This window comes from Eleutherodactylus coqui, chromosome 5 (assembly GCF_035609145.1).
Source record: "Eleutherodactylus coqui strain aEleCoq1 chromosome 5, aEleCoq1.hap1, whole genome shotgun sequence".
Classification (NCBI taxonomy): domain Eukaryota; kingdom Metazoa; phylum Chordata; class Amphibia; order Anura; family Eleutherodactylidae; genus Eleutherodactylus; species Eleutherodactylus coqui.
Window position 1 is genome coordinate 204,271,180 of NC_089841.1, and position 19,922 is coordinate 204,291,101.

A 19,922-nucleotide genomic window follows, 5' to 3' on the forward strand; every position below is an offset into this window, starting at 1 on the left:
TACAATGTTCCTAGATGCACCATTTTGTAATCCAACTTCTTTTATAGGTTTAGCGTCTATTTCCAAATAATTAGAAGCATTGTCATTTCCGGAAGCTATCATACCATGAGTTGATCCATCAGTCAAAATGCTGTTATTGATAATGTAGTTATTCACTGAAGAATCATTCATAAGATTGTTTTGGTCCAATCACTGTGAAAATAGTTGCAGCAAAATTTACGTCAGTATTTTATTGAAGATTTCTCTATTTCCTCCTGCAGCGATTTCCACTTCGCCATCAGCATAACTGTGTGGCTGTGTAGAGACACGGTATAAAATACAAATGAGGTGCCAGAATCTGGGCAAACATGAGAGAAGAGTCCTTTATCCTTGTTTTTCTGAGGAATTTATGGCTATTTACTTACTGTGATGACGTCACATAGGCAGTAAGAAGCCTCTTTAAGAAAGATCATGTCTACTGAGATTTAAGATGTCTTCAAAGAATGTAATACTACCAAAAGTACAGATTATATGCAGAATTGCATGTATAAAATTGCAGCGCGTAGGAATAGTCCAGTGCTCATCCCAAGTATCCGTCCTGCACGGAGTATTACACGCAGACATAACATCATTCCGACCTTATCAGGAATCTAGATGACTTGGATGAATAAAAATCTACTCATAGGCTAAATTCACCCATAATGTAAATGCTGGGGACTTCTTACATAGACTTGTAGTCTTAGTGGATTACAGTACCAGACATGTGGATGAGATTTTAACAAATTTCTACGCAGATTTGCTGATACAGACCGCTCTGCATATTTTTTCAGAATGGCTATGGAGCTTTTCTATAGCAATTCTTTTACATATGAAACTACGCAAGGACGGTCAAAGACAATAAAAAGCACTAATCCATTTTCATAGAAGTTAAACAAAGCATTTTTTCTGAATTAGTAAAAATTCACATTAACAAAAAAGTCTAACAAATCCGTTTACAGCGCGATCCACTCATTTGTAGTAACGGGGGGCAGATTTCTATTAGATCTGCTACTATCAGAGCTACAGTAAATGCCGATTGTCACCGAGACATTGCATGGATGCACCACATTTCTTGTACTGTAATAAATGTTCTGGATAATTCCGTAATAAACATTTTATTAAACTTTATTGCATTCATAAATCCAAGAAAAAAATGTAAATTTATCACATATTTATTGTATTCAGAGTATGAAGTATTAAAAACAGCATTTGTAAATGTACCTAAATACTTATATATTATGTAGCAACAAAGTCAGTACTGCAATGAAAACCTAGAACATTCATAATACGTAACGTTGCATATCCTGGTGGTAATCTGGGCTCATTAGAACAGATGTCTTATTGCTCAAGGGCCCGACTCCTGTTCCTGCTGAACTGAGCCAGTGTATAGGTTAGAACTGATATCAGTTCAGTAGGCACAAGAGGACGGGTCCATCGAATCAGCAGAACAGCAGGAAAATGTTGTACAGCGACAAATTTACCACGACTGATCCAAGATCTCACAATGTTGTTGGAATAATCTAGATGACACAGTTTGGTCACACTTCTATTCTTCCTGTAACCTTAGCCTTCGATATCCAATGACATGAAATTAACAACAAAAAGGTCGTTTCTATGCATTCATTGTCTCCTGTTTCTTGCAGATGTCCATCTGACGGATGTATCCTTTATCCCAGAATCAGACATAAACAGGCAGCAATATAGCATAGCACCGTCATCCTGTGCCGGCTCCATCTCACCCTCTCTTCAGGTGCAGAACTTAGCCACTGTGAACAAAGAGGAAATTAATCACTGTTCACCAATCAGCTAAGCTCTGCGCCTTGCTAGAAAGGCCAACGCCGAGTGTGTAATGCATTCTCTGCCAGTGAAGACTTGTAAAAAAACACTGTTTTTCATTTCTTTGGGATATCTGCATTTATGGTCCAAATTTGTGAAGAGAGCTGGTGTTTCCATTCCAGCCGCCAAGGACATGGCTGTGTGGTAATCCCTGGCAATGTGATTTTAATCTTAAGTCACAAATCAGCATGCCAGGAACCCAAACAACCACATCACTACTACAAAACAGCAAATTACACCAACTATTTCCTTTCATCTTCCACGGCCATAATTCCACACACTACATGTAATCATGAGAATAATGTTCTTGGAAACGGCTGCTAGTTTGTGTCAGTTACGGGGATGCAAAACTGATGTGATCTGTAGAGAATAGCTATTAGCTGTGTAAAGGGAAAGCTATGCCGTTAATTGTTCATTGGCTTCCTAAAAAGAAAAAAACATGTTAGAGACATAAAAAGCTGATTCTGGGATGGTACCATTTGTAAGCCCTACTAGTCTTCCCTTTCTGATTACTCTGGCTACAGCTATGAACAGATACTGTTTAACTGCAGGTATTGGAAAGATTCCAAAAGACCACAGAATTGCAACATAGTCTCGTTTGGTAAGATACTGCACACAACGTATGTTACACCTGCGCTTCATACAATAGAAGACTTGACTAATCCATTAAGGCTATAGAGATAGATGACAAAATGCCATGGGATGTCACCACAGAGCAAGTGGGTATCTTGTGATAGCCAAAGCACTGGCTTGTATTCTTCTACAAATAGGTGAGTCTCAATAAAGTCCTGTCTGAGGTCTACGTTCGCATAGTGTGCTGCACAAGCTATGGTAGTGATGCCGCCAGCAAGGCTGCAGGTGACGCATCACTATATAGCACTAGTACCTCATCTGCTCCTCTCCATGCTTAAAATGAAAGGTGAACAGCAGCTGTGGGACGAATGTTTGTTGGGATGACAGCCATTCCTCCCAACTGCCCCGAACACACAAATGCTAGGTTCAGTTGAGCATTTTTGTGCTTTATATGGGAAGGAAAGCCGCAGCCAGACAGATGCCTAAACTCTAATGTCTATTGGCACCTTAAAGAGAACACATCACATTTAAAAATAAAAATAAACACTTTTAATAAAACATTAACATTATAAATTGGCACTTATTAGAGATGAGCGAACCTACTCGGTCACGCCCCTTTTTTGCCCAAGCGCCGCGATTTTCGAGTACTTCCGTACTCAGGTGAAAAGATTCGGGGGTCGCCGTGGGTGAGTGGGGGGTTGCAGTGGGGAGTGAGGGGGAGAGGGAGAGGGCTCCCCATTGTTCCTCGCTGCTACCCCCCGCTCCGCCACGCCTCCCCCCGCCCCCCGAATCTTTTCACCCGAGTACGGAAGTACTCGAAAATCGTGGTGTTCGATCGAGTAATTACTCGAAACGAGTATATTCGCTCATCTCTAGCACTTATTAAAACATCTTTTTAAAAATCCAAAAATACTTGCTTTAACTTTTGTGCTACTTATGCAACTTACCAAACTCTACGCAGAAGACAGGCACACAGCGCCAGCAGTGGAGCTTTCCATAGTAAAAACATAAAAAATTGACAGCAGATAAAGACCACATGGTTCATCTAGTCGAACCTTCTACTCTTTCTTTTTTCTCCTCTTAGGATAGATATATGCTTATCCCAAAAATGCTTAAATGCATTTATTGTTGATCTTCAAACCACGTCTGCTGGACGTTGGTTTATAGTATCTACTACTTTCAGTAATATGACATTTTCTGACATTGCTTCTGATCTCCCCCTAATTAATTTCACATTTTGCCACCTTGTTCTAGTGTTTAGTTTCTTAATAAAACACTTTGATCCTGAACCTTATTTATACCTTTAATATATTTATAGGTTTCAACCACGTCCCTCCTCCAAGCTATACAAATTAAGCTCTTAAAGTCTTTCCTGCCCCTTTTACACGGACGCAGTCGTCCCAGCAAAGGTCGCACCTCTGCTTTTACACAGGAGTGATCATGGCTCAGTCATTGGGGTGGACTGAGCCAGGGATCATTCCAGTCTGGCATCCTCCCTTCAGTTCTGGAGACCTCCTCTATAGAAAGATACTGTGAACACAGTATTCCAGATGTGGTGTCATCAGAGCTCTATACAGCAGGATCACAATCTCCTTCTTTCTACTGGTTATACCTCTAGCTATGCAGCAGAGTATGCTACTTGCTTTCCCTGCTATCTGACTGCACTGTGGACTCATTTTGAGGCTTTCAGAAATCAGAAGCCCTAAATCCTTCTCATCTGAAGTTCTGAATAACAGAGAACAGCTAATGCAATACTCAGCCGAAGGATTTTCTTTTTCAGGAGTTTCCATTATTTGAACTACTACAGATGTCAAAATAACTGGCCTAGAGTACCCAGCTTCTTCTCTGCTACCCGTGTTATGGATAGGTACAATGTTGGCCATTCTCCAGTCATCATCAATGTAATCTTTCAGGCCACTTACCATCATTAATAATGATAACCACTGTATAACTACACTAAATACTGTTGTTTAATTCAGAGCCGTGAGATCTCGCAATAACTATCGAGAGCTTGTGGCTCTAACACTCTATGCTGTGGAGGAGTACGACAAGGGGTCTAGAAGATTATGGGAAGCTTCACTGCCAGCATTGTGAATCTGACTGCTTTGTGGAGTCGGACAAGTTGTATAAGCAGTGTAAAGTGAAAGGCAGTGTTTTTGAAAAATTTTAATATGCTTTAATAAGTGCCAATGTATTATTTTATTAAAGTGGATGTACCACAATTGACTTTTCTCACCTATTCACAGGTTGGATAATAAAAGTCTGATCAGTTGGGACCTCACATTTGTTGTTTTAATAGATAGTACCTGACTACTACAGTGGTCAGATGCCATTCTCCTGTCATCGTGGCTTCCAACATCCGAGCGGTCATGCTAGAAGAATGGCACCTGACCACTACAGCGATCAGGTAGTATCTGTTCCACAAGCAAGAACAGGAATACCGTCCGGCAACTGGACAACCCCTTTAAGGATTTACTTCCAGGCTCCCACTGAAAGTACATTACATTAATTCATGCAATGTTAAAAGAAATCAATTCTAAAATGACTATAACTTAATTGAAATTCTAATCTGAATCCCTATAAAAGGTTAACGCAATGTATTTAGCATCTCTGTTCCTTCATGTGACTACATCACACTCATTATGTTTTCTGTGCCCAATGTCAAAGTCTCTAGATAAGAAGAAACTTCTACAAAGACACGCGGACAACAAGTCGGCCAATTGTGTTATTTCATTAGACAAGTATCTGAAATATGCTGCACTACAGAAGACCTTCATACCAAACCAAATTGAATATGTGTTAAACTTGCATGTGCAATCAGCACTGAGGTTACCTCAGGGTATTCAAATATTGCTCCTGTGAAGACTGACTCTAGAACTTGGTTTCACAAAGTCACTTAATAGAATATCCACCGGCTTTATTCACAATGCTGTATTACACCGCTTTGTGAGCCTTGTATATTTAGTAAACACAAGATTGGATCCTATCAGGGGGAGAGAGACCTTTCCCAAGGTCTTCTTTTGGAAAGGTTTCATTGCTTTTCCATGACGGGAGCCAATCCTGTGTTTTTTTTTGTATTCATTTTACGACATTCACAGATGAGTAATACAATAGTGGGAATAAACTCGTATCCTGACGTCTATGGAAACCTAGTCCATCTATGCATATAGAAATGGACAGCCAAACAGCTGCTTAATGTAAAATCCCACAATACTGTAGTAGGACACGTTAGTATCTCAGACTTTACTGTAAAGGATGGAGACACAGAGATATGTAGGCACGGGCTGCGTTTTCGAAAAGGTAGTAAATGGATTTTTATTTTTAACTACTGCATAGAAACGTAAAAATCCTGGATGAGACATTACAGACAGTCTGAGACTAGGATTACCTACTATCTTTCAACTTCCACTTGAAATATGCCACACAGACTTAGCTTCTAGCATTGAGGTAATGTGCTGGAGGCCAGGCTCCTAGTACGGCCTTGTTCTAGAACATGTAATCCACCCATAGTTCAGAACTTAATCCTATCCAGTTTAACTTGCATTAACATGACCACACTGAGAGCTTGGCCGTTTCAGTCACGGCATTGTTCTATGGAAGTCAATCCATTAAAACAACATTTCTCCCACCACTTTTACACAGGATACATCCATTTGATCTCTGACAGCAGCAAAGCATCTGTGTGCAAGTTCTTGCTGTCTGGCATCCTCGTTCACCATTAATTCTCCATAGAGATACACACCCATGGCCTGTTGAGAAGAAAAGAACAAGTAAACACTTCTATAACAAGAAGATTCTGTAGTCAAATATACACAGTTCCCATCCCATTCACACCCCATTAAGGCTACACCCTTTATTACTCACAATGGTGACAAAATAGTCAAGACTGTTAAAGATTTCCATCAAGAAATCCAAAGTACAACACCATGCTGTATGGAGAAGAACGATCCGAAGGAATCTCGCCGCATGCATGTATTTTCTCAACACTGAGTAATGCCGGGGATTCCAAGGAGGCAGAAATGCCTTAAGAGTATTAACATTAGGAAATCTTATTGCGTTGGTACTTAACTCAACTCGAGTAGCTCATGCAGTACCAGGTTACTCCTCTAACTGTTTCCGGGGTTGTTTGACCCTAGGTGGCATGCTAAACATATGGTGGTCATGCCCCCGGGTTAAGAGACTCTGAATTAGAGTATACTCTTTAATATATGCAGTGACTAGCTGCAATGTACGCAAAAAGCCCTGGCAGGCCCTATTAAATAAATGTATTGATAATATTCCTTCTGATGCCAAGAAACTAATCTCCTTCCTATTTCTGGCTACAAAACAGACTATTGCCCATTTGTGGTGCAAAGCCTCCCTAGACTTCTCTAAGGGCAAGCGCCAAGTGGATTAGTACCTAATAAATAACAAATTGACGTCAATACTAGAGGATAGACATGAGAGATTGGTGAGGGTCTGGGCCCCGTGGTTAAATTACATTCTACCCCCAATAGATAATGGACCTCTAGCATCTCTATGATAATAATGCTTCTTTATGTATCCCTGTGATACAACTCTGTACTTCCTTTCCGGAAATCAACCCCGTGGGAGAAGCTCCCCTATCTAGGGTAACCCCCCCCCCCCCTTGTTTATTAGACATTTGGCCATGGCCAGGCTGGTATTCTAGTTAACTTTAGTAATAACTATTTTATAAATGTTCATAAAGGGTAAAAAAAGATTTGTTTATCTAGGGAAGCACTCATCATGGTTCTTCTCTTCCTTACTCTTGCTATTATGAACAACACAATGTTCTGATACAATGTAACTACAATATACCTTATTCTACCTTTGTTTCACTTATGTAATTTTCAACCCTCAATAAAAATTCTTGTTAAAATCAAAGTATTAACATTAGGTTTAATAAACTCAGTTTCCATAAAATTTCCTTATAAGATATATGAGTAATTGTATCTGCTCATTAAGATCTCTAAGGCCATCTTAAATGTGATCAAAGGATGCCTGTGTAAATCAAAAAAGATAGGACAACACATGCTACATGAGTCCATTGGTAGCAGCCATCATGCTAAATAAAGCGTAGAACCAGGTAAGTTGGCACCTAAGACTTAAGGCCCATTTACACGCAACGATTATTGCTCACAATTCGTTCAAATGAGCAATAATCGTTTTGTGCAAACGCGAAGCCATCGTGCACTATTCGCTCACTCGCTGTTTATCGCTGAGTTTCAGCCTGCATAAAAATAGTCGTTAGTCCGTTCGCTTGCCGTTAGGTTTAAATGGCATTTATTCAGTCTTTCAAACGACTTGAGGGAAGGGGTGATTGTTTGCCCAGCTAAACACAATGACTCACGCTGCAGTAGACAATGGCTTTTCTTCGCACTAATTAAAAAAAACCCCACTGATTCTTCGCCCATTCACACACCCACCTGAGCAAACAACATATACAGTGTTTACATAGCTAATGAGGGAAATGTTGAGGATTTCAAACTATTGCCATGTTGCGTGTTTAAACGCTCAGCATTTGAAAGCAAAAAAGTTGTTTTTTGTTCAAACGACAATCGTTGCGTGTAATCGGGGCTAAAGATGCCAAAACATTACACCTTAGCAGACAAAGTAACGCAGTGCAATGTTCCACTATAAAGTGATAAGGAGAAGCAAATATTATTTTGCAGAACTGGTTAAATTCATACACAGCAGGTTTTATTGTGCTTGAACGGCTTCTTTCAGGTTCAGCAGAACAAAAAAAAAACAAGTCATTCAGAAATATCAGTCTGGGAAGGGTTACAAAGTCGATTCTAAGTATGGACTCCATTAGACCACAAAGCAAGGAACTATCTCCACATGAAGGATACAAGGTGTGGCCTGCGTGTGATCATTACTGCAAAGGCTACAAAGGCTAAATAAATCTCACAACATATCAGATCAACAACAAAAAAAAACCATAAGCCTCTCTAGTCTCAGCTATCGTCGGTTCCCATGACTTCGTAATAAGAAGGAAACTGTGACAACTTAAGAATCATGGGAGAATAGCAGAATGAACGCCACTGTTATCCTAGAGTAACATCAATCGTCTCACATGTCATCACTGAAAAACAAGGGGACTGTCCTAAAGACATGCGGTGTAATCTGCAATGGCCACACGGTTGTACTCTTTAAACAACACGGATGCAAATACAGTATTGTCTGTAAGAACAGCATACTAACAAACATGATGCCGATAGGGTGATAGTATTATAGGGATGCTTTATTCTCTTAAGAATTCTATTAAGCCTCCTCCCACTGGTCTCCGGCAGGCTTCCATGCAGTCCTCAGCACCGACAGAGCATTGATTGCTCTGATTGGTTCTTGAACGCCGCGGCTCAGCCAACCAGAGCAAGCGCTCGATGAACCAATTACAGCCATTCAATGTGATGCTGTGATTGGTTCATCCAGCGCCGGCTCTAATTGGCTGAACCACGGCGCTTGAGAACCAATCAGAGCAGTCACTTGCTGGACGTGGGGTTTACAAACCCTGTTACCAGCAGACGATGCTCTGTTGATGCTGAGGCCTGCATGGAAGCCTGCCGGAGCACCGGGGACCAGCGCGAGGGACCTGGATGGCACCTGCTAGTTGAGTATTAGGGTTTTTTTCACGTAGTGTAGCTAGTGCTTATTATTGGGGTACATTTTAAGCCTCTCCCCACGAAAATCAGGGTAGGGCTTATTATCAGGCTAGCAATTATTTTCAGGGAAACATGGTAATTCAACTAGCACATTTTAAAATGACATTCCTATAATTAACATATATCCATAGGATAGGTACTAAATTGTCTGATCACTGGGACTCCCACCGATCATGAGAACAAGGGTTCCATTTCCCCATGCCCTCCTCAACGTAGCCCCTACAGGGAGGAGGAGCTTGAATTAAGCCGCAGCCAAGCACAGCTTATCTTTGGCAGTTCCATAGAGTTGAATGGAGTGCAACACGCATGCTTGGCCACCACTCCATTCAAGAGGAATGAAAAAAAACCATTTATGATTGGTAGAGGTCAACATTTATTACCTATCTTTTAAGTTTTAGCTGTTTGACATCAGGAATAATTTGGTTGACATAAATTATTACCCCTGTCATAACCACTGTTCACTTCTCAGTGGCACCTTGAAGAGCTATAACTTTTTGTAATCCCTCCATTGACATGGCTATACGAGGGCATGCTTTTCATGAGACAATTTGTATTTTTCAGTTTTACCTTTTAATGTACCAAATAAAATATTTAAAAACTTTTAAAAATTTGGGTGGAGTAGAATTGAAAAAAAACAACATAGTTTTAAAATTTGGGGGGAGGGTAGAGCATTCACTGAGTGGTAAAACTGGTGTATTACATTTTTCCGTGGGTTACTACAAATACGGTGATACACAAATTTGTAACTTTTTGTGATATTTTACTATTTTTAAAAATAAAAAAGCATTTCCAAAAAAGTTGCTCTGTGCTGCTAAATTTGGAGCTCCATATTTTTGTCATTGATGATGCTGTCTGAGGGCTTGTTTTTGTGGGGTGAGCTGTACTTTTTAACGTACCATTTTGGGATATATATGACTTTTTGATCACCTTTCATTCCATTTTTTGGAGCAGCAAAGTGACCAAAACCAGTAATTCTGGCATTACAGATTTTTCTTTATCAGCATTCATCGGGCGAGATAAATTACATTATATTTTATTAGTTTAGACTTTTTCAAATGTGGTAAAATCGCAATTATGTTTTTCTTATTTTTTATATAAACAACAGGAAAAAGGTTTTTTGGACTTTTACTAACACCTCAATTCTAAAAGGCTGGGACGCTGTATAAAATGTAAAAAAAAATTAAGAAAAGAAAGAATACAGTGCTTTGGAAATCTCATCTAACCATATTTTATCCACAATTGTCCCAACACTTTTGAGATGTGTTGCTGCCATCAATTTCTAAATGAATTAATTTTTTAAATGAATGTCCCATTGTGAATAAAATATGGTTAGATGAGATTTTTTTTAATCATTGCAATCCTTTTTAAAAAAAAAAATATTTTACGCAGTATCTCAACATTTTTTTGGATTTGGGATTTAATTTTCTATTTATTTTTTCAACTCTACTAATACTTTAATTTATGATCTTTTGATCACTGGAATTGTACACTGCATTACTTGTGCATTGCAGTGTACTACAGCGTGTAATAGGTATTATATGATCAAGTCCGGGAAGTTTTCACTAGGCCTTCAGCCACCATGAAACTATTTGATCACCCTGCAATCGTGCCGGGTGATCAAACTCCCTCTGTCTAACCACATATAAGCTGCAGTCACTGCCTGCCATGGCATCTAAGTGGGTTTTTTTTTAAGGGCCAGAATCTGAGGTAATTCTGATCCCAACCACCTTAAGCAGGTGTCAACTCTATATTTTCTCTTTCAGCTTCCATTGTATACGTTTGGTGGATGTCGGAAAGGGGTTAGTATAATAAAAGTACTATCAAATGAAGCAAAGAAACCGTACAACAAGAAAATCATGGATCAGTTGCAGAAGGTACACAAGCTTGCATAACTGCAAAGTCTTAAAGTACATTCGGCATGCACTCAGATACACCTATGCATGCTTCAACAGACTTGTAAGGTGCTGAGAAATCCTAACTGGATGCACATTACATTTGCCCCCTTTTTTCCTGTAATTAAGGCTGGCCTACAAGCTTAATATTGGTAATGGTGAGAAGCACAAGGTGGTAGTCCACATGTCATCACTTGAAGCTGTCCCACATGATAACTCTGCTATATGTTATAGGTCCACATAACAATGATGTCTGTAGCGATTATCTTCTCTATCAAAACTAAATATTGTGAAATGCTGCTTATTAACAGACATGATACCATCTGCTGAAAATCAATCGTCAGAGTTTCACAGAAGAACACGAGTGATATATATTCCTGACATGAATGGATACATCAATCAGTGGACTCTGCCCTTTACAACAATCAAACAAATCCTTTTTACAATGATATATATTTAATATTGTGTAATAGCTGTAAAAGGGAAGACATTTGTGTGATTAATGCTACTTATTGTTTCCCAGCCTGGTAAGATTTGGAGCGCCTATGGGAACAGAAAGCTCTACTGTACTCTATAATTGGAAGGATGAATGATACAACTGAAGAGCTGATATACACACCTGGTCCTGAAGTAGGAATGCCTCTACATCCTTGTACGACGGGGTATACTTATGTTTTATGACCAGCTCACACCATCTATGTCGGACCTGGAAAAGACATCAGAAATCAATTAGGCACGGGCAACATACAGTTTTCTTCTTTAGTATGTAATGTCAGGAACATACATATAGCAATCACAAACATGTTTACGTAAGTATCAAAATATAGTACATGGTAGAACGATAATATAGCATCAGTGCGATTGGAAAAGCACTGGGGGATCATATATTCTAGTTGCTCCTTTTGGTGGCTGCCGACACAGAGAATCGTCTCATATAACACTATGGCAGTTTGAAGGGAAGCAGATAATTTGGAGCTCCATATAAGAAAAACTGAATTCTGGCGCACCTTCTGAAGATAAACTAACCAGCACAGAATTATGGACCTACACTTGACATGGTCTTAAAAGGAGAACATTCACCCCAATGTATAGTCTGCAAGTTTGTTTATCACAAGGCTCGGTAGATTGGGGACTTCATAGAGGAAGTAAAGGTGGCCTGGCTTGATGTTACTCCCCTCTCCTCATTCAGAACACACGCTCCTTCAGCCAAACAAGTGTAAAAGGAGCGGTTTTATTGTTACCAATCCCAAAAAATCAGTTTAGTCCAAATATGGACCTTTTTGTTGTTTGCCAATAAAATATACATAAGTATAAGAAAATAGCGTAATACTAACAGAAAAATCAACTACAGTAATAAGTATACTGCACATTGTCAGTCTAATGTCATGATACATACAGTTGTTGTAATTTTATATAATGGCAATATTATCAAAGCCTTAAATGGGTATTCTGGGACTTTTTAACATTTTTTCTTTTGATGACCGCTGCAGTATCAACCAGGGCCACTCTGCTATGGTCAGCGCTATCTGCCTCCTGTTCTGGCCAGAGTGACCCAATGAATCAGCTGATCCTCGCTAGTCATCAATAGAAAGATGTAAAACAAAGTCTTGGAATATCCCTTTAATGGTGCATGCTAACTACAGTCAAAGCCCTATGTCACAACACTTGTGGACTTTTATAATATATCAAGACAATTGTCAGAATGTGTCTACACAGTAAATGGTAGCTTTCATCTTACTAATGATACACCGAGTAGTCTGGTGCTAAAAATGGCTGCACCTGCAGCAAGGAGTAAGGTGCCATCATTGTGCTGATATTTTAGGACGCCGATGTCATGTGTGTAACCCTGGATGGCATGCCTATGATGCGCCAAACACACACTGCACTGAAACTAATCAGCAAGAGTAGAGGGGCGAGGGTGGCGTGTTTGGTAAAGTTGTTAATCATGTCGCTACAGCAGGAAAACTCAGTGGACGGACTAGAGATGACAACCAAGGTGGTTGGCAGACATTGGTAAAGCACCAATCAGCCTTGGGCACCCACGACAGCTAGTGTGTATGTGTATTAATGAATTTAACCCCTGCCATTCACTGGTGGCACCTCCTTCATCTTGGTGGAGTGATGTGCCCTGTGGGGTCACACACCCCAAAGACAGTCCATGTTATTCACTTCACCTGTCAGTGAATTTAATGTTATGGCTGACAAGTGTGATTCTAAATGGTTCTATAACAAAATACAAGTCTTTAGTATCTACCACAGACTGCCTGATTGCACACCATCTAGTGAAATGAATGACTTAAGGCCCATTTACACTCAATGATTATCGCTCAAATTTCGTTCAAACGATGGAAAGTGAGCGCTGATCGTTACGTGTAAACGCCGCCCATCATGCACTTTTCATTCAATATTCGTTCATGGTTGACTTCTAGTCAGCATAAAATCCATCGTCTGGCAGTTCACTTATCTCTAGGTTTAAATGACAATCTTTCAGCCATTCAGCGATTAGAAAGATTATTTTAAAGGCCAATACACAAAACTATATATCGTTGCGTGTAAAGCCGACCATCTTTTTGTTCTCTTCCTATATAGCGACGGCAGTACATTACACGTTTGGATATCAAGGTGTGAATCCTCAAGCTTGACAGGTTAAGTGATTTTGCCATGACAGGGCATTTTTAAGCCAATGAAAAGGGCTCTGGAATTAGTAAAGAAGCTGCATCAGTGTGTTTGCCATTAAGTTATGTTTAAAGTAAATAGTTGAGGTCATTAATCTTCCATAAAGGGCTGCAGAGACAGTTGGGAAGAATAAACAAGATTAAGTAAGCATCTAACATAAACACATCCAGAGTTTCTCCAAATATATGCTGACTGTTAGTGCTCTCCTAACGGCTCTCTCACTCGCGGGTATGGGTCCCGCGCATTGTTCACGCAGTACACAGCAAATTCACATGTACATGCATATCTGCAGTGTATGTTTAATCCCCATAGCCTATATTAGTACGTAATAAACACCAAAATAGGCCATACTGCATCTTTTGATGTGCGTGAAAAAAACACAGGTGTGAGTGGCCCGATAGAGAATCAATTGGCTTTAGGCCCAATGTCCACAGGGAACATAGATTAAATACGTGCGGGTTTCCCGCACACGTGATCCGCATATAAAATTGCCCATTGAATATCATTGACCACCCGCGGTTAATTAAATAGCCACGGATGGTATTTTTAAGCGATCTGCGGATGGCCTATGCGGGAATTTAAACGCAGCATGCTCTATTTTAACACGGATCACGCATGGATGGGCTTAATTGTCCTGTATCTCAATTGATCTCCTGCATGCAAAAAAGGCAATGAATAGTGCATCCGCTGCGGAAAGCCGCGTGGGCCATGGACACGAGGCCTTAAGCGCCGTGTATTGCGGGCAACATACGCCGGGGCGAGTAAGCCGTAAGTGTTTCTCATGTCTGAGAAGAGGAGCATGGTGCAGACTTTACAAGTGCAGCACCTGTATTAGACTAGACAGGCATAGTGGAGTAAGGTAGACAGTTCTCAGCGACTGTACAGGAATACTATGCGGCTCACATAGCTCCGCTGACATCCTCATTAAAATGTTTAATGTGTGATACATGGACCGCGTTGCTCCGGCTCAGATTTTTTTGTATTAGAGAGCTGTAAAGTAAAGTAACTGTGGCACAGTATATTAGCTGTTAATCATACTTAATAGGCCTCTGCTAGAGCATATGCTCACGGATAGCCCCAGAAATCCAATTTAAGGGTGTTCCACATTATAAACTTCTTAACGAACACCAATAACCTCACCTATCACATTTCATGATAGAACTTGCTACCAAAGGCGGTACACTTTAGATTGCAACCCAAGAAGTTATATAAGATAGCGCCAATGTTCTGAAGTGAGAACAGTATATAAAGCACCGCTGCCAATAATACTTGTCACAGTAAGGCCGCCTGCAGACGGCCGGGTCGGGTCCGGCAGTGAGAATTCTCGTCGCGGGACCCGACCCGAGCGCCTGCAGAGAGCAGTGCGTACTCGCCCGCGCCCCGCAGCTCCGGATCTTTCATGTGACGGCTGCCGGGCAGCCAGTGCATGCGCAGACCGGAGCCGGCGGCCGGGGAGTGACGTTTCTGTGCGGGGCTCGCAGAGCCCCGCACAGAAAGAGAACATGCTACAGTTTGTTTGTCGCGTGAGATTTCGCGCGGACAAACTGCAGCCGTCTGCTAGGATTGCGTTTGCTAACGCAATCCTATGGCAGCTTCCAAGGGCGGAATTTCCGCCCGTCTGCAGGTGGCCTAAATGTTGCATTTCTGATAGATTTGGATGTGTTGTGAAGGTCTTTACCGACAGTTTTCTAGCGCTGTATTTGTAAGATGAAGCTTGTTGGGGTGGACAATCCGGCAGGGTAAAACAGAGGAGATTAATTAAACTAGTGTCCAAATGGTGCACCAGTCTCTGCGCCTGTACACTGTGTCATACAGGGGTTTTATTTCTTAAAGGGGCGTTTACATGTTCTTGTTTTACCTCCTGTGCAGCTTCTGTGGCTGACTACTTCCCGGTTTTCCCTGGGTGGGACTTCAGCTCCTGACTGACAGCCTTCTGCTGCCCTTGTATAAGCTGCAGGTATAGCATTGACAATATAAAGACCTCCCTGCACAGTTCATCCGGCTGTGCTAGTTGTTGCCTTGTTTCCACCTCCATTTCCCCTTCTTCAGTCCTCCGTGCCGCTCAGTACCGCCTTCTCCCCACCTGTTCCAGTTTGCCTTCACCTGCTACATTAGTTCTGCTCAGATGCAGAGTGCGGACTCTCAGGTCTGGACTGTTACCTCTGTAATTTACATAGGTATAACAGACATGGAGGACCCTTGTACATGGAATGATTAGCATTCAAATAGTCATTAAATTGTGCGAAAATGAACAATAATCGTTCAGTGTACACATGGCCAACCATTGAATGATGGACAATTTTTTTTTTGGCATATCATTCGTGGTTCATTTCATGCAGACATAAAAATCAGCATTTGTCATTTGCTAGTCATTGCAAGGGGCAATAGTTCATTCATTCATTCATTCATTCATTCCCAGGCATTCCCAGACTCTCCTGACAGACTAAAGATGGACTAAATGAGCTATGACAGAAACGATTATCTGCATGTGTAATCGGACGTTGTTTGAAAGCAAACAACTCATTCGCTCCTTCCAATGATTAATTGCTCCATGTTGGGGGACCCTTAGAGCCGCCGCACTGACTGCCCTGATAAGCTCTGTAAACATAGTGCTATTGACCTCAATAGAATGGCTACTGAGAGTTTCCAGAAGCTGCCCTATTGAGATGAATTGCAAAGTATTGTCCAGGTGGAGGTGGGTCCCCTTGACAATGAGCCGTATACGGTGAAGTTAGAAAAGGGAAGATATGTCTGCAGCATTGTGTTCTTAGTTACAGCAAGCAAATTGGTGAGCTGCTCCATTTCATTAATTAGACATAAGGAATATTGATTAGTGAGATGGGACTACCCATTTCAAGGAGTTTTAGTACTGAACGGTCGCTGCTTTAAGTGACTAGAGAGAAGCAGGGAGAGGGAAGAGAAAAATCTCCTCCAGCCGCCTGACCCCCTGCTGACTGCTCTGTGAGCGATACAGCGATACTCGCTCCTATGTAACAATACGGGAGCGATTACATCCAAGGAGGAGTGTTGTGCATAGTTTGCCCGACATTCGTCCAGTGTAAATGGGACTTTATAGCAGCACGGAGTACATTATACAGCAGTACTAAACAGTGTTGTAAATCTAACACTGGGCTGAGAGAAAACACTTACCAGAAGCTGCAGCAGTATTTCTGCGTGAGCATCTCTGTCTAAAGGCCCTTTTACACCCAATGATTATCGCTGAAAATTCACTTAAAAACCATCTTTTGAGCGATAATCGCTGTGTGTAAATGTGTGCCCATCGTGCACTCTTCATCCATCACTGACTTCAGGTCCGCATGAAATCCTCGTCCCTCAGGACGATAAGATAAGACGGACCGCACGCTGTGTTCCCTGTGGGCAGCGCTGATAAGAGCTAATAACATTCTTTAACAGCTGTTAACAGCCGCTGTCTCACTGGAGAATAGTAGTAATGTATTTAGAGAACAGACCACTCGCTGTTCTCTAAATACATGCAATGAAGTACTAAAGGGCCGATTAGCCCCTTAGTACCTATGCAAAATAATCGCTCAAAATTGTCAGTTTCTGACAAATTTTGAGCGATCATCTCTGAGTGCAAATGCATTTTTAACTCCAGCAGCTCTCTCCATAGACTTTTATGTGCTGCAGCTTGACCTCTCGGTAAGCTAATAATTAGAGATGAGCAAGTATACTCGTTTCGAGTATTTACTCGATCGAGCGCCGCGATTTTCGAGTACTTCAGTACTCGGGTGAAAAGATTCGGGGGGCGCCGGGGGGCGTGGCGGCGTGGGGGGTAGCAGTGGGGAACAGGGGGGAGCCCTCTCTCTCTCCCTCTCCCCCCCACTCCCCGCTGCAACCCCCCACTCACCCACGGCGCCCCCCGAATCTTTTCGCCCGAGTACAGAAGTACTCGAAAATCGCGGTGCTCAGGCGAAAAAGGGGCGTGGCCGAGTAGGCTCGATCATCTCTACTAATAATCCATCTTGTTTCTACCGGTTACATTGAGAGCGGATGATCAGTGCACAGGGGGGGGGGGGGGGGGGGCGGAGATGTTGTAACTGATAAGTGGAGAAAAAAAACCACATTTTCCTGTAATAAGACATATTACAAAGTTTCTTATCCTCGGTTGTACTGTTGATTTACGCGAAGTTTGTTGAACGACAGTGCCTACTATAAAAGAGTATGATAGCTTTATTTATTGAGCCGCAGCACTCCCCATGAAAGCGTTTTCTAGCATTATGTTAGCTTTTCTTTGTATACAATAGGCATAATACAACAGGCTGAAAGCCTAACAGCTGAAGTATTGCCATATACAATTCATATAAAAGCATACATAAAAATCTGTTTTAGAAATCTCTTCTTCCCCTTAGGCACTTAGAATTTACATTCACTGTGCTTAAAACAAATATTGGAAATTCAGATTCTAAAAAAACGATGCATTAAAACAACATCTCCAGAAATCTCCCTGTGGTTTGAAGGAGTGTTTTTTAATACAAAGGCACTTCTTGTTGTAAAATAGTCGATGCCATAATCTCTGTAACAACACAGGAAATGAAAGCGCTATAAAATATACATTTGGGGTTTTTTTTCCTGCTCCTAACACACACAGGGATCATAAATCACGGACGTAATAAGAAGACTGGCATTGTTATTATATCAATATTCAACATTTTCATACTTTAGGACAAGCTTAACTTAGAAAGAGCCTTTACACCTGGGATGTGTAAATATATATTTATCCTGCTACCAGATATCCTGCAAGCCTTAAAAGGACTACCGGGCAGTTACTCCAAGACGTTACCTCTTCTGTCTGACTGCCGGTTGGCACATTCACAGAGACATGTTGGGGAATAAGACCTAGCTGACAGCCCTCCTCCGTGGACATAGAGTTTCAACGCTTTACATTTTATTAGCAATATCACCACTACCCTAATGATAACTCTAACAAGTACAGCGCACAATGCCTTGATACTAGACTGGTTCGTGTTATTACCCCTTTGCAATCCAATTTTGGATTCAGGGTTTCCTAGGGGGTCTTTCTCTTTCTGCCATTATACAATGGCGCCATCTGCTGGCTAGAGACAATACTGCGGTATGTGACATGCTGGAGAGGCCCCCGACAACAGAGCGACCAGTAATCTACAGTTGGAATATCCCGTCGGACATCTTCCGACATCGGAGCTGTACAGCCTTTAATCAGAATGTCATTAGACGTCAGACAGTGGATTGGAAAGGGTTAAAATGACAAGCCATCAGAAACCATAAGAAGCTAACGAAAAAACATAAGCTATGACAAACCACGTGAAATATGTTGTACTGCCGAAAACTGTGCAACTTTCCATGACACCATCAGCAAAGGCTATAACTTGTGGCAGAGCTTGATTGCCTTCCAAGTATGGGGGCTTTGCATTGGGTCCATAGGTTACTATATAGACCTATTCTTGATCCACAGGAGGGACACCAATTTCGAAGTGGAAGACGGTCCCAACAAGGGTTGGCTTGATATGCTTTCCTCTTGCTACGTTTCTCCCTTTTGCCCTCCATTCGTGCCTCTTCGAAATTCACAGTGCTGTTGGTAAAGGCTGACCCCCAGATTGAATTCTCGAGGGACAGGGCTTCCCAGTTCTCTATGTCAACGCCACCATATACAATGAGTGTGCTCAGGTCACAGGTTCTGTATAACCATAAGAAAACCAGATTTTCAGGTCTTCATTTATCGTATACTTTGAACGCTGACAAAACTCATCACGTCTACAAACTTAGAAGTCCCTGACATGAAGTGGGGCCAGTGTAGAAGCCCAATCGGTAAAGTCAATGTAACATTAGTATGGCACTTTGTTCCACAATCTGCCCGCTATGAAAGTTGTATTGAATAAAGTTTAGCTCAACAAATTTATTTTAAAAAAAAGTGTTTGTAGACACGCAAGTCAAGCAAAATGGTATCCGGCAGACAAAGGGTTAACACTATCAGGCAGCTTCACGCTATTCAAGTCAGTGCAATTAGTTTGGCCTTATTCTGCTCGGCAGACTTATTGGTCACATCATACATAATTCTTCCACTGTTATCAGACAGTGCACACTGGTACTGAACGGATGTATGCTGCTGGAATTAGGCCTTCAGTTAATGCAAGCTATTTCCTCTGTCCCACACTTGATGGGTTGTCAAGAAATGATGAGAATGTCCTCTCATCTGGCAGCTGGGAAATTCAATTTAACTAAATCACTCACTGGCAGGAATTTTTCGCAACAAATAAAAAAAAATGGT

General features: G+C 41.3%; 1 protein-coding gene across 3 annotated transcripts in view; it reads right to left on the reverse strand.

Annotated features, from left to right (window-relative positions):
* Window positions 1-5,712: 5,712 nt before the first annotated feature.
* AOPEP (aminopeptidase O (putative)) overlaps window positions 5,713-19,922 on the reverse strand; it is a 342,915-nt gene continuing 328,705 nt past the window's right edge. For all 3 annotated transcript variants that reach the window (XM_066604087.1, XM_066604085.1, XM_066604086.1), the window contains 2 exons: window positions 11,601-11,687; window positions 5,713-6,176 (listed from right to left, as the gene is read on the reverse strand). In XM_066604087.1, coding sequence (XP_066460184.1) covers window positions 6,036-6,176; window positions 11,601-11,687 — 228 coding nt within the window. In that variant the 3' untranslated portion in view covers window positions 5,713-6,035. The remainder of the gene's footprint in view (window positions 6,177-11,600; window positions 11,688-19,922) is intronic.